This window comes from Hippoglossus stenolepis, chromosome 7 (assembly GCF_022539355.2).
Source record: "Hippoglossus stenolepis isolate QCI-W04-F060 chromosome 7, HSTE1.2, whole genome shotgun sequence".
NCBI lineage: Eukaryota > Metazoa > Chordata > Actinopteri > Pleuronectiformes > Pleuronectidae > Hippoglossus > Hippoglossus stenolepis.
The window spans coordinates 13,112,712-13,128,584 of NC_061489.1; the positions used below are offsets into that span (position 1 = coordinate 13,112,712).

The 15,873-nt window shown below is 44.1% G+C and overlaps 1 protein-coding gene across 1 annotated transcript; it reads right to left on the reverse strand.

Moving 5' to 3' along the window:
• Window positions 1-813: 813 nt before the first annotated feature.
• Window positions 814-13,018, reverse strand: spon2a (spondin 2a, extracellular matrix protein). Its single transcript, XM_035160556.1, has 6 exons — window positions 12,835-13,018; window positions 8,880-9,108; window positions 6,631-6,851; window positions 2,493-2,684; window positions 1,951-2,122; window positions 814-1,771 (listed from the first exon to the last, which is right to left on the reverse strand). The coding sequence occupies exons 2-6, from the start codon at window positions 9,106-9,108 to the stop codon at window positions 1,584-1,586; spliced, it is 1,002 nt and encodes a 333-aa protein (XP_035016447.1). The 5' UTR covers window positions 12,835-13,018; the 3' UTR covers window positions 814-1,583.
• Window positions 13,019-15,873: the final 2,855 nt, after the last annotated feature.

Sequence of the window (15,873 nt, forward strand, 5' to 3'; positions counted from 1 at the left end):
CACAAGTTGAACTGTCCCTCAGTTTGGGAGGCTCACCACCTCTCCTACACACATTTCCGGTGTAAATCAGCCTCTTGTTCCAGATAAAAAATAAAATAAATGTATAGTTTAGAAAAATGTAAACAAAAACGTTACAGAAAATACAAAATATAAGGCAAGTAGGTCAAATCATACCTTAGATGAATTATCTCTCGTTGTATTTTTACTGAAATTAAAATGACATAGCCTACCTATAGTGAAATAATAATAGTAATAATAATTCGTAAAACAATAATCGTCATAATCATTATTATTGTTGTTGTTGTCGTCGTCGTCGTCGTCGTCTATGTCTATAGTAGCAGTGGTAATTGTCGTGACAGTAGTAGTACTTGGGTTGTTTATCATGACCACTAGGCGGTGCTACACTGATACAAACTTGATTTCACCAAGTGAGCACTTAAGGGATGTTCATTTAGACATTACTGTAATTTATTAACCCGTCAAACACCACGATTAAAGCATGAAGCACTGGGTTATCAAGTTGTAGGACGAGGAGGAGAATACATATAAATTACATCTATAAATAAGTCACTTCTATTTTGGTGAATGTAAGGCATCGTAACCTTTTCATACTGTGATATTTACAGCTGTGTATTTTCTGCTCTCAGGCTGTGAGAGTTCAAATAAAGAGAAGTCGAATTGTATTACTGGAACCATGCAAATCCAGAATGTCATTTGGCTTTACAAGAGTTCTATATTCAAACTTTGCTTTTACATAAAACATACTGCAAATCCAAAGCCATACAGGGTAACACATTAGCACAGATGTCTTCCAACTGAAAAACACTTCCATATTTATTCATGACTTATACAAGATAAGATACATTATACAGTATATACAAAATATCAACATTAAAATATCAAAAGAGATGATAAAACAAATGTTTATCTTTACTTTTTAATAAAAACCTGCATCTTGTTACAAAATGGGTCTTCATACTGGCTCTATGCTTTAAGTCAGCTATCCATTTTTTTATGTTTGCGGAAGGTGATATTTAAAAATCAGGGTGTGAGGTTATTTTTGAAAGAGCTGCATGTGTCAAGCATGGATATGTTACCTATGTAAACTAATGCCTGTAAGTGTGCAGTATGTGCAAGGACCTTTGTGTGCACATACACGTGTGCACATGTTCAAGATGTACATTTTTGACTCTGGTGTGCCACTATCCATGTGCACTTTAAATACATATGTTGTTGGAAACGAACAAACAATGATAGGTCTCGTAAAAGTTTGTGAGAGAACGAAGGCCGTGCGTCTCCCTGTGAGTATTTCTATTGTCCTTCCAGGGCAATGTGTAACAATCGCTTTGTTTAAAAAATTCATTAAAATACACCTGGAGGAGCGTACACTCTAAAAGATAATGTGCTCCATAGGCAATGCAGCAAGTCTTAAATTCCCCCCAATTTGGCTGTAACAAAGACAAAACAATCCTCTGCATTATCAAGAAGATGCTCGAGATGCAGCAACATTTCTCAGTCCAGCAGTGATAACATGAGAGTCAGTGTTGAATACTGGCAGCGTCTGTGACAGTGCACTCTGTGGGTTACTGGAGTTTCATACAGCTGTGTGGTACACACTCAGCCTGTTCCTCCAGCTCAGGGCAGGGGGTCCCAGCATTGGCCGGCCGCAAAAGGATGTAACGAGTGCGGTGACGAACACCACCTCTGGAGCAGGGACCTAGACACCAACCCCAGGAGGACCAGAGGGACACTTCACAGTCCAGTGGTGTCACTTCGTGGAGCAGAGAGAGCGAGAAATGAAAGAAATATGTGTGAGTCAACACAAGTATCAGTGATCTCTGCTGGTTTAGCATTTTGAACGTCTTGGTGGATATTCCTTTTAATCATCATCTGGTTTAAATGTTGGACCGCCCGTGTAAAAGGCATGGGTACCACTCATGTGGGTCTCACCTGAGAAGCGCTGGGGATGGATAGAGTTGGGCAGAATGTGATTGGACATCGGGGATTGATGGCCAGGTGATCCGTTCTGTCGGGTGATCCTAATGCTGGCGATTGGTGGAAGCTCTTTTAAGCGTGGATAGTAGAAGGAGTTGGCCGGGTGGTTTGGCATCTGAGATGTGATCTGAGCAAGTCAGCAAAAAAATAAATGAGCAAAACAGTGTGGTTTGATTCTTCAGGAGAAGCCAGCAGAGCAAGCATTTAAATAACACAATAGCTCACTATAAAACACATGCTAGAATAGGATAGAAGGTGTATGATGTAATAGAGGCCATTTTTACTCAAATCTCTTCGGGTCGGGCATCAGGGCCACCAACCAATCATTTAAGTGGAGACAGCTAAGACCGATGCCCCATTCCCATGCGGCTGAACTATTTAAAGAATAAAACAACAGCCATCCCCATTGCTTTGTGTCACCATGAAATCATTGCACGGATGAATGAATGAATGAGTCAGCGTATGAATGCATGCTGGTGAACGATGCAGGAGCTCACCATTGAGATATTTTCTGGGGGACTGCTGGGGAAGTTGGGAGAGGAGAAAGTGAATCCGCTGTCCGTCCCTGCATCATACGGCTGGAGGTCAATGTTCACTTCCTGTTTCCACTGGCTGCCCTCGCAAAGGTTTATGCCGTCCACACCGACAAACCAGTCAGGGCTGGGGATCATCTTCACCATCAGAGACAACTGATGAACAGAGACACAAAGTGCAATTAGTTTGAAGTGCTCTGCTGCCCCTGGTATATTTAATTCACAGTTAAAATAAATAATAGAGGGAGAATTAACCATGCAAAATTAGATATGGATCAAATTAACTAAGTTATTTATTAAATCAACCTACTCAGCGACTTATAAATGAAAGCAGGACTAATAGAAATGGAGGAGGTTTAAAATGTGTGTGTCTGTGTTGGTCACTTCACCACTTGGGTCCAGACTGAAATATCTCAATAACTGCACACCCAGGTCCCCATCAGGATGAATTATAATATCTCTTAAAAACACTTGCTGAAAATTCATTTATTTATTTTTCTCTTCTACATCATCTTCCAAATGCTAACACTTGTGATTCGCCCCAAGATAACTGGTTTGCACATCCTGAATGTGATTACATGTCTATTTTTACTATGTCAATTTGTAACTGCAAATAAAAAGAAAGTGCAGGGAAATAAATTTATAATCAATCCCACAGGAGACTAAATCACATCTGTGATTATTTTCATGGCTCCAGTCAAAAGTCCAGCTGCAGCAGGCTGGATGAGGACGAGCTGTCCGCTTCCTCTTTTGAGGAGAAAAGAAAAAGAAGTGTTACATTGCCCCTTGTCTATTGATATATGTTTTGCTGAAGATAATACGTTAAATGAAAAATAGTAATATAGGTAGAGAGCGGATAGAAGAAGTTGAACCCTAACTGCTCCAGATGTTGCTCCATCAGTGTGTGGTTGACAGAAAATTGGAATATAGATGTGGTGTTTTCACCATTTACCACACACACACTGTTGTTTCAGGATTTATAAACTCTAACATTTATAAAGGCAGGGCCTGGGGACTGCATGTGTGTGCTCCCATGCACCCACTCCATTTCCTGTGCAGGGTTACACAGTGTCTCCTGTGTGATGGATGTTTTCCGAGAGCTGGTGACCTCATACAGGAAGTGGCCTACGGGTCAGCACACGCTGAGGTGGCAGACACCCAGAGAACACCACAGCTGAAAACGCCTCCTCACTTGTGGCCCGACATTCGAGGACCTGGAGCTGTGCTCGGGGTAGGATGGGTGGGTCTGGACATCTTCGGATGTGTGGGAAAGGCTGGCCTGGAGTCGGATAGAGTGCTGGATGAAAGAGTGCAGGAACAGACATCAAACCAGCTCGCCACTTGTGGTGGGGGTCAGGTTGTGTTCAGCACGACACACGCAGGGTCCGTTGCTTAAATGTGGTGCACGGCAAGAAACAGAGAAATCAAATTAGAAGCAGCTCTGTTGCTTTTTACAATCCCCGGCTGATCCCTTCCTTCCTTTCTTTCCTCCCTCACTAACTTTGCTCCCTCCTCTTGTCCTTCTTGCCCTGAACCAGTGTCTCTTCCAAGAAGCCATCCTGCTATATCCATTGGGCCACTCAGCAAGGATGTCAACTCTGGGGTATCCCTCGTCGCTGGCTCGATCTGTCCGCGTTGGTTTGCAGTGCACAGGCCAGGAAGTGTTTCTGGAGCACAGACAGTTACTCAAAGCTCCCATGATCCCACTCACTTTTTCTTCATCACAGCAAATCTTTAGAGGAGCCCCGGAGAGAATGAGTCGATCAAGAAAACACGCAGCACAGTCATGCGGCACAAGCACCTTAATGCTCTGTTGACGTTGACCCATTTTCCGCGGTGCCGGTGATCATACAGAACGCAGAATCTTCAGCAATAATGCCAACTGGATCCCAAATGGTACTTATATAATGGAACTTGTTTGCTGTTATCTGTCTGTTTTGAATTACACACTTAACAGCAATAGCAGGAGGCTGATGAATTATGGAGATAAAAATCATATGTGTTTGGGATTTTTGGAGCATTGCGTATGAATGTTTTGGTTTGTGGGCAGGAGGGACGGGATGGTATTTATAAAGGCGAGTGTGAGAGAGAAACAGACAGACAGGAAAGCAGGACGACAGACAAAGCTGTTAACAGATTCGTATCATTCGGCTGGTGACATTCAACACAAACGCACAATAATCATATCGTGTGTTTACTTTTTTTTTATCTGCCATTTTGTCCACTAATCTAAAACAGACGTAGTCATTTAAAAGCAGACGCAGACATCCTGTAACCAGACGACGAGCTTTAAGCGGCTGCCCATGACGAGCGCGTAACAAAGATGCCCTCTGACAGGCGTGTTTATGATATTTAAGGACCCTCGGGTTCAGGCAGTGGAATAACTAATAAATAAATGTAGGTCAACAGACTTTCAGGCAGGGACCCACCAATTTCTAAGAGCTCCAGTAAATATCGCCCCTTCCCTCTTCACTGCTTCCCCTCTCATTTATCAGCTGCATATGCTTTACACATAAAGAAATACTTTATTTCTAGTTTTTACTCTGTGAATAGTGCAACACATTTTCTCACAGAGCCATACTCAAATACTTTGCCTTTGTTTCAACCTAGGATCCATGGCTTCCATACTCACTCACCATTCTGCACCAGCGGTACCCTGTAGTCCAGCAACCAGCAAAGGTGCAACCCAGTTGGACACTGAGCCTGCACGCCAAACACAGTCCACATGTATCAGCTCCTTTATTGACCTTAAATGTGGGGTCTTGTGGGACTTTATTAGTTTAAATCTGCTAAATTCAATGGGCATCCTCCGCATTTAGTCGTTTCAGTGCAACATTTCCTTTTTGTGTTTTTCGTAGATGGAATAGAACGTCTGAATGTGAGTTTATAACGTGACTGGGAAGGTGGTGGATCTTTATTGATTTACAATGCACAGTACACACTTTGTTTATAATTTGGATGCTAAAAGAATAGTTTAAAGATGGTAATTATGCGGTATTGTTTCATTCGGTTATATTCAATGTTGGGCCCCCCGGTCTCTTTTGCCTTTTGCCCCCAAAGTCCCTTGAAATAGCACAATAATTAAAGGAATAATAAGAAACTAGAGGGAATATTTGCCCTACATACCCAGACTTAAAGGTTTAGTGTGTAAGATTTAGGTGAAAGGGATCTATTGGCAGAAAGTGAATATAAAATAATCTTTGTGGCACGAATTGTTGTTTTCTTTACTCTAGAATGGGTACTCTCTTCGGAGGCCACCATGTTTTTTACAGAAGTCCAAACAGGACAAACTAAACACCTTTTGAGTTTTTATGACAACTGGAGGCTGCCACAGGTTCTCTCTCATGTTCGGAAGGGGAGGGTGAGGTGAGGGGTATTCAGCTGCAACATGCAACTTCACCACTAGATGTCACTTAATTCTACACACTGAACCTTTAATAGAAATTTAATGTTATTTTCACATCTCTTTGTTAAATATGGTGCTCAAGCCATCAGCTGGTTAGCATACAGATTTGATGGAGGAATTAGCCAAGCTCTGTCCACCAGCAAGTCTTAATGTCTTTTATTTGACCCATATAAACAGTGAAGTGTAATAACCAAAAGGTTTTGCTTTTACTGGGGGATTTGGTTGTGTCAGAGAGTGTCACAGGACTCCAGGAGGTCAGTGCAAGAGGTCCAGACAGAGCCTGGTTTGTTGTTAGTTTGCAGTCTTCATGCTGAAGCTAAGCTAACATGCTGCTGGCTCCAGCTTCATGTTCACCATACAGAATCAATCTTCTCCTCCAGAAACGAAGGGAATAAGCATATTTCACAACGATTCCTTTAAGGGGAAAATCATCCTGAGTGTGCAGAGTTCAGTGGGACAGGCAGCAGACAGAGCGCAGACTGGTGCAGGATGGATGTGGGCTTTTCTGGCTGCAGGGCTTCAGCACTGAGCTAAACATAGTCTGACTGGATGGTGGAAAGAAGAGGTGAAGTGTTTGGTCGTTATGGGGAGGTCACTGAAAGACTGAGTAGATTTAGTCAAACAGATGGTTTGTGTGACTTACTGTGTCTGAGCAATTGTAACTATTTTTTCTCTTTCTTTTTTATGTGACCTTACCAGTGAGCTCCGGGGCTGCATGAGCAACTCCGTGGAGCTGTGCCCGATGCCGTCAGGTATGCCGGCCGTTCGGTACATGGCGCCAACCGTGCGTCTTTTCCTGGCCTCCTTGGCTGCCTTCATCAGCTCCACCGTCAGCCCAAGTTCAGCAAAGATCTGCAGCCCTGCACTGGCTAGGGCGCCCTCCTCCCACAACCGAAAATGACGAGTGTGGCTGACCGCTATGGGGAGAAAAGAAACACAAAAAAGAAGACAGGAGTAAGATACTTATTCACTGGAATGCATATCAATGTCATTGAGGTACCACAGAGCCTCAGCCAGACGGTGAGATCATTTCCACCATGGAGCCTGTATTTTACTTCTTGCACTTGAACAGATAATTCTGAAGGAATCGCCAACATGTGTGTCTTTGGCATTATTGCACGGTCATAGTTTTCTCTATCTCTATATATCACTGAAAAAACCACAACACAGACTGGAGCAGCGAGGAAGGAGGTCAAGATCTCTGAGTGGGCCACCAGATAGAGGACTAAAAATGTATTATCTTCAGAAAAAATGATTTTCTTTCACTTCAGGCCAACAGAACCATTTTCTTCACATTCTCATATTCAGTTCTGGTTATCTATGAAATCTGTAAAGAATCAAGATACTGATTTCGGTTAAACTCTTCATACCGCAGGTTCTGGAGCTCCGTACTGAAACCCACAGAGTCACTGGCCTGCGCCAGTCGTTTAAAGGGCAGAGTAAGGTTAGCCAGAAACACGCTGACAAATGCTCTGATGGTTCTGCCTTACCTCACTTTTCAGAGCCACATACACAACCTTGCATTTACACTTAAACGCTCTTGACACATGTATTAACACACACACCGCACCGAGCCACACACACAACGCGCGCAGCACACTTCACACACTATCTTGTTTCTCCCCAAACTGTCATTACTTATGCACTTAATTTCATTTCCATCCTAACAAATTTCCCACAAGCATCAAGACCTTGAAACCCGATAACACGTCACGTTTAAGCCCCACCAAGACGTTAAAGTCTGTGTCCCGCCCTTCTTAAATTGCATGTGTTTTTTCTTTGGCCATGACAAACTCCATTCCACCTTCCCCCTGGCAGTGTCCTTGGTCCTTCAACTCCACAGAATTAAGCAACACAAAACTATTGCAGGCCCCCAAACCCCTCCACCAGTTGTGCTTTTCTTCAAGCTATGGAAAACTCAATTTCCACCATTTTTTTGCCACACTGTGGGATTGTCAGTCCATGGAGACCCTAATGTTTTTCCTTTCTTGTGCAAAGTCCATTCCTTGTGCCCTGTGTCCCCCAGTGCCTGCTACCCCAGAACGTTAAAAGCCATTACGGGTGCGTGAGAATCTTTGATGCCTGTTTCTGTATAGAGTAAGTAGGGCATTATCCTTTGGCAGCGCATTAGGACAACACAGGGAGAACTTGACAACAGACATATCCTCGGCCGCCACAGAAGATGCACAATAGGGGTCTAACACAAACACATTTACACTTGTACAAACATGCGCACACATAAGAACTGTAAGACATCTGCCATCCATTCCATTCTCTAAGACAGAATAGAGGGGGCCTGAGTCTCTTCTTGTTCTTCTTCTCTCTGAGGTAAGCGGTCTGACCCCACGACACCCCAACTATCATCACCCACGTTCACTAACCCCGAAACCTCGACTCCAGTCTTTACTGCCAATGCCGTGGTGAACCAGCGGAAATGTGGGAGAGAGCATAGGACTGAGTTAAGGCAACAGAGAAATATTAAAGATACCACGAGACAGGAGTTAGACAAACAGAGAGAAAACCCCATCTGGTAGCATTTAAACTGTCTCTCTGATTTCTCTCTGCCTCTTGCTGCTTTGCTCATTAACATCTCTCAACCCTGTGTGTGTGTGTGTGTGTGTGTGTGTGTGTGTGTGTGTGTGTGTGTGTGTGTGTGTGTGTGTGTGTGTGTGTGTGTGTGTGTGTGTGTGTGTGTGTGTGTGTGTGTGTGTGTGTGTGTGTGTGTGTGTGTGTGCACTGATGAGGAGGACCTAGACCTCTGACACCTTGTTAAAGACAAAGGTCTTTAGGTGAAAGACCCATCCCCTATCCTATGATCAGCACCCCTTTCACATGGGAACTCATAATGCCTGAGTCCTCACTGATCCACATCCAGCGGATTATTATCAGACATTAGAGGCAAAATGTTCCAGAGAACAATTTCTCTGTCCTGCTGAGTCTCTCACCTATGAGCTTGGACCACTGTGCAGGGGGGCGGAACAGTGGATACTGCTTGGGGAAGGCCTGTGGGCTCCAGTGACCTGTAAAGACCAGGATGTAGGAAGCAGGACCCTTGGCTGTGCATCCAGTCCCGTCAGGTGATCGCAAAGGCCCAGCGAGAGCCAGGCACAGCTTCAGAAGTACAACGAGCAGCTGCTGCAGCCAACCACAGGTCAGGTGCTCCGATGACATCATCTGGAAGACATGAAGAAATGAAGACGAGCTGTGTGAGAAACACCATGAAATGTGTGGTGCATTTTAAAATCAAAAGTACCTTGGCAAGAAATCTTCGGCGAACAAATGAAAGGATCCTAACGTGTACATCTAGGAAACCAAACCCAGACAATCCTGGAAAATCTGTATAACAGGGGAAATTCCACGCCCCTGACCTCATATCACAACACTTTTATTTTATCATGGAGCAAAGCTCTTTGAACCCATTGACCCGCAAACCTTCCATTTAAAAGAAATGTGCCTACTAATCTTCTGGGCCGACCCGAGCATGTGTTGGTGCGGAGCCAGTCGGCGGCTACACAGTAAAGCGGTTAACATTCATCGCTCTCATTGTAACGTCTGCTGCAGAAGCCGGCCCCAAAATAAAACAACGCGGCTGACATCTCTGAGGGTAGATGCAAATCCCGTCTGCTCTGCTGCTCTACTGACCTCACCGACTGACCATCCACTGACCGCTGGCTGCTGAGTCACACTCACTCTCTACTCAGAGAGACAGGTTCGGTCGATGGCACGCGCATGTTAACGGCTCAAAACACATTTCAGCCTGACATGAAGAGAGAGAGAGAGGAACCACTTGTGTTTTAACATCTTCATTTATTTGTACCTGAGGTTTTGCTCTGTGCTGTAGTGTGTGTGTGTGTGTGTGTGTGTGTGTGTGTGTGTGTGTGTGTGTGTGTGTGTGTGTGTGTGTGTGTGTGTGTGTGTGTGTGTGTGTGTGTGTGTGTGTGTGTGTGTTCTACAGTGCCCACGGACATGAGAGCAAATCAAGGCTTTGCCATTTGTCTTCCTGCTCTTTGTCTTCCCTTTGCACTCATCCCCTCCCAAACACTTCCTTCCATCCCATCCTCCTCTCCACCTTTTCCACTCGTATTCTCATCCCATCGCTGCTCTCCTTCCCAACTGTTGTGTCTGGTTCCTACTGCAGTGTGTCTGTGTGTCAGTTTGTGCGTCTGCTGTTTTTAGATGTGTTCAAATTTAAATTTAAAAATATTCTCAAAACCACTAAGAGAAGGTTGCCACTGAGGTGACACAGTTTAAAAAAAAAACTTGCATGAACAGATGATGTGATACGTGCAAGTGATGTTTCTTCCCCTTAATGTACCTCGAAGTACTTTGGACAAAATTGCACTGCAAAGAAATGTTATTACACTCAAGTCGAGTTTTAATGACAGATGTTTTAACTTGGAGATGACAGTTTATGACCTGATGACAGATGGATTTTTCTGTGTTACAGAAAGGGAGAGTAATGTTTCACGGCCTTGTGTGGCGCTTCTATGGGTTACTATACTATAACTAAACCTCAAAGCAGCTGCAGAATGCAGACAGTTAAATTTGGTCGACCAACTCACACTCACACACACACACACACACACACACACACACACACACACACACACACACACACACACACACACACACACACACACACACACACACACACACACACCAACGCACATAACACTCATGTCCAGCTGCACATTGTCCCTGAAATCTATTTCAAGAGGTCAGATAGTATTACTCTGCCAATATAGCTGCAAAACTCTAACTCTGACACTTTTCTGACCACAGCCTTATACGTCACTGAGTGTTTTATTAATTCGCTCTCTCCGTTAAATGTATATTAACCACTGCCCGGTCTCACAGCCTACCATAAAAATACCTCAAGTATGGAGACACACAGCGCCAAGCTATAACTTCCCTGCTCGGTCATCTGATCATCTCGCTGGCTGCTTTGCTGGAGGCAGATGAAGCTCCAGGTTCAGATCTGTGCAACTTGCTCCAAAACTAACTTTCTTTCGGAAAAATGACATCATGATACTATTCTCAGTCTTTGACCCTGCACTTGTGGTCAGGCACAGGCAGAGGTTAATGGGAGTTGACCAGCTGGAGCCAGGGATTTTTTACATCAGTGTGTGATGTTAACTGCTACTGTCCCGTCTGCTCCGTCCACTATGTTTAGTATAGAAAAGGAGGTCGGCCCCGTCACAGGCTGCTGTAAAGATACAGTTGTTTTTCTGTCTCTTTCACACACACACACACACACACACACACACACACACACACACACACACACACACACACACACACACACACACACACACACACACACACGCGCGCGCGGAACACATTCCAGACAAGGAAGATCAACGTTTTTAACTGGAAATTCACAGCGTGCAACTCAGCAGTAAGTGATTTTCAGTTATATTGTAAGGCCGCCGTGTTCGTGGTTGTCATACAATCTCTGTTGCTGTAACAGCCATTAATCACACTGAGATGTAGCTCGGCAGATCCTTCGACCTTCTCTCTGAACTTGCCACACTGACACAAAAACACACTGAAGAGAGATTTCTTGAATTCCCACATTGACACACTGAACTTTTTCAGCCAGCACAGAGGCCATGCAGCCAGCTGATGTGTGCTGCTGGAAACACATGCAGCAGTAATAATAATAACAGGCCATATGGTATTTATTGAGTCATACAGAGGCACACTCGTTCGACATAAAGTTTACACTCACATGCACTCACTCCACAGACCTGTTCTCGTCAGTCAGCTCAGACAGACACATGCAGCAGTTTTTTTTTTTGTCGGCACATGACACAATAAAACGAGGGGATGTGGCGTTGAGCCAAATGTACCCGCTGCCGCCCCATGGGCACCTTCACTGTGCAATTACAGCAGCCTCATGCAGAGATAATGCACACATTAGCTTCAGCTCATATACATAGGCATGCAGGTATGCACGCACAAACACAGATTTGTGCACACAGAGGGGGGTATGTTCATTTTAACAAGGGGATAGCAGGGAGGTAATTTGCTGTATTGGCAAAGATTTTTCTGTAAAATCTTTTGTTGGGGTGTGGTGGTGGATTCAGGAGTTGTCTTTAATTACCCTTTTTTTTTTTAACACTCCCCTGAACAATGTGCATCGAACCGTACCATTTCTCTTGCATGCTCGGACAGACTAGACACATTTGGTCAGGCATGCATTGCAACAGGAGGCCAGAAACATGACTGGTGGAGTGGAAATCATGAGCAGTACAGGCAGCAGCACCTCAGACAGAGAGAGAAGTGACGACGGTGCATGTGCAGTCATGTGTGCATTCTTTTTATTGAAACAAAAAACAACAGTACAGTTTTGTGGTACTTGACTTGAATGGTGCCATTTGAAGCTGCTTTATACTTGATATACTTCTCAGGCTCAACATAAACACCTGTAGTTAGTCGTGATTAACTTGCAGAATTCAATTCTACATATTACCACTAATATTTATGCGTGTTATAGATGAAACCAGTTTCAAGCATATGAAGTTTACATGGAATTAAAATTGAATTGCTGCAACATTAAAATGATGTTTACATGTTAATGCATTAGTCACAATAATCCCATAGATATAAGAATATATCACTCTCTAACATAATTCATACTCATTTTACATTTAAATATATTTTTAGGCAATATTCTATCATGTAGTTTCATTCAAACTGAACTTTAATGCAAAACTTTTACTTGTAGTATTCTAATCTGTTGGCTACTTCTACTTCTTCTACCACTGCACTGCTTTAACTCAAAAATACAAGACAAAAAAAACTGAGCTGGGTCTTGTGATGCTAAAAGAAGTCAGCCCTCAGCGAGAGGCCGGCAGTGCAGAGAATGAATGGAGGCTCAGTGTGAGAGAGTCCTACCTGTGTTGGATCAGTGAGCGATAGAAGCCGCAGCGGAGGATACAGATCCACTCACTCCTCTCTTCCTCTCGACTTTCAGGAGCTGTCTGTTGCAGCCTTATCAGCCTTTATCCCTCTATCCTCTGTCTTTATCTCTGTCTTTTTCTCTCCTCCTCCTCCCTCCTCACTCTCTCATTGTATCTCCTCATATTACCCTCCTCTCTCTTTCTCTCTCTTTCTCCTCCCCCTCCTTCTCTTTTCTCCCCCTACCTCTCCTTGTATGGAAAGGCGGTGAGCTGCCTCTCTCCTCTCTGCCACTGTCCCCTCTTCTCTCTCCCTCACGACTTTCTCTCCCAGGTTTTGCAATGGCTGTGTAAACTTTAGCAGCTCCATTGTTGACTATAGGTTATCAACACCACATTGGCCTTTATTAACACACACCACTCAGTATTTCCTGGCCCGTTCTTTAGTGCACACTGTCAGATGTGAGGGGTGTAGAGTTGCCGAATAATGGCAGTAAAATAGAGGGAGAAATGAGGAATAGGGCTTTTACGCACACGGTGGAGTTCGGGCCGAGGCAAAGGCTTTTTTATTTTATTTCTGTGGTTAATTCACTGATTGGACAATGAAGAAAATCAAAGTGGTTTAACCCCCCCTTCAAATAGTTATTCTGTCCTGTGGCAGATCCAGCTGTGATCTCAGCTGAGGAACCCCTTCTCTTCAGGTCAGAGTGTATGTGTGAGTGTGAGTGTGAGTGTGAGTGTGAGTGTGTGTGTGTGTGTGTGTGTCAGAGATGTGTGACCACCAGTTCCCACAGCTGGTACACACATGGACAACCAGGGAGGTTTCTGTTACCGGCCGCAACTCACTTATCAACGTGTCAAGGCTTAGACTAAACGAAGCAGTGTTTTCATGTGCGTGTGTGTGTGTGTGTGTGACAGGAAATTTAGTTACTTTACTGATTATTATCCATGGCTATGACGCAAGGAAGCAGTCAGCCTATATTTCATCAAACAACACACATGCACCGCCCGGTCCGCCTTGTGATCTGGTGTGTGTGTGTGGATTAGGCACAGTCATTCCTCGAAGCCTGCACCATCAACTCAACCTGGCTGACATCAGCCAGACCCCGACAGACGACTCTGAAACTGGAGAAGTGCAGACCTGTAAAGCGCCTCGGCCACGTCACTGTGTGGCTCGGCCGTGCACCTTCAAGGAACGAGTGGAGACGAAGAGGAGAGGGGGAAAGGAGGAAGAGGAGAGGAGGACTTAAGTGTGGATCAGGTAACAATTTGTTCTTTGTGTCCTGCAGTCATAAACAATCAAAAAAACAATTACATCCTCTTTCCTGTCTATCTATCTATCTATCTATCTATCTATCTATCTATCTTCCTATCTGTCTGTCTGCCTGTCTCTCTGTCTGCCTATTGAGCTAGTTCTAAAGTAGGTTACAGAAAAGCAGACTTGCTTTCTGATTGATGACAGTGAGCTCAGTACATCACTAGCACACTGTCAAATACACTGTGTGTGTGTGTGAGCACAAAATCTCTCCAAATGTGAACTTACACACGTGTCTGCAAACCAGGAATCAATTATTACTTTGATTGCACATGCATTATTATACCACACTCTGCAGTGCACACACACACACGCACAGACACGTACTAAGGTCACCAGATACAGCAGCAGAATAGCTACAGGTTGCCTGACTGACGCAAATCTCCAAGATAGTTGAACGTTTTCTTCCTGTCAATCACACGCTCACGTCACTGTGTTACCCGAGCCAGGTGAGTGAAGCAATGAGAGGAAAACCATGAGCTAATCACAGATAGTTTGGCCGGGGGTGTACCAGCTCCGGTGTCTCGGTTTCACCACTGCAAACTCTTTAGAGCATTTAAGACAGACAGACGGACAGAGAAGAGGAAAGAGCAACATTAGGGAACAGATGGATAATATTGACTGTGAACTGTGATCCAATATTAGAAAGGAGAACGGAAAAAATATGCAGATGGTTTTGTAGCATAGTTGTTAAATTGTTTTTTTTTCCTATTCAAGGATGAGGCAAGAGTATTCTGTATTTTTTTTAATTGTCAAAAATAAAATAGGAAAAGACTAAAATCAACAATGTGTCAGTGCATCTCTCTTATCCGTCTGATATCTTTACTCTGACTCCATTTACATACACCGGTCCACACACAACACACAATGGTTGCATATGGGATATAGGTCAATATGACCAGGGCCAGATCCAGGGGTGGGGGTGGGGTCAGTTGGGGGGACTGAAGAGCCGCTATCCCGTCAGTACTATACTAACTAATAAATAGGACAATTTGTGAAGATTTTTTGATTTTCTAAGAGCTATAAAGCTAACAGTAAACAATTAATGACTTCAATGTGCACCTTACTGGCACAGTGCAGGGATGTTGGACATACAATTGGCCCCTCTGAGCCTTCCAGTGGCTGGAATAATATTTAATCATTCCGAAAGACAACCAAAGACAAATATTTACCCACTCAGCTTTGGGGTTGGCTGCCAATCCCTCTGAGTGGGACAGGTCATCTGTCTGGAGACTAATTAATCACACAGACATGGGAACACACACATCCTGATCTGTCAGACTGTTCCTTCTCCCCACCGAGACTCAAGACAATTTTATTATGTTGATGTTCTCATCGCTGGGCCTATTTAAATGATCTTACACAACCTTTGACCCACCTGGAGCTGTTTTCTCCCTCTTTCTGCACCCATTTACTCAAGCCAGGATAAGTTACCTATGCAGGATGATGGTGATTACTGACCCAGCAGCCGTGCGGGAACCAGTGCTCTCATTTTACTGGTTTGATCACCGTCTTCCCAGAAATGATGAAATCTCTGAGCGATTTGAGCCCACCTCATATCTCTCCTCTTGAACTAAACACACAAATAAAACAAATGTGGCTGCACAGCATGGAGGCTGACGGGGCAGTGGCAGTGGGAGAGGTGGATGATGCTCCCCTGCACGATGTAGCACATTCCAGAATCGGTCCTGGGCAGAAATGGGCCGAAATGCGTTTGAAGTG

Bases quoted from the DNA above. Each gene is read 5' to 3' on its own strand.
- spon2a (XM_035160556.1), bottom strand. From the start codon at position 9,108: ATGATGTCATCGGAGCACCTGACCTGTGGTTGGCTGCAGCAGCTGCTC. The intron at 2,685-6,630 runs GTAAGGTCACAT...TCTGTTCATCAG, and splicing joins TGCAGCCCCGGAGCTCACTG to TTGTCTCTGATGGTGAAGAT. The intron at 2,123-2,492 runs GTGAGCTCCTGC...TGACTTGCTCAG, and splicing joins CCCCAGAAAATATCTCAATG to ATCACATCTCAGATGCCAAA.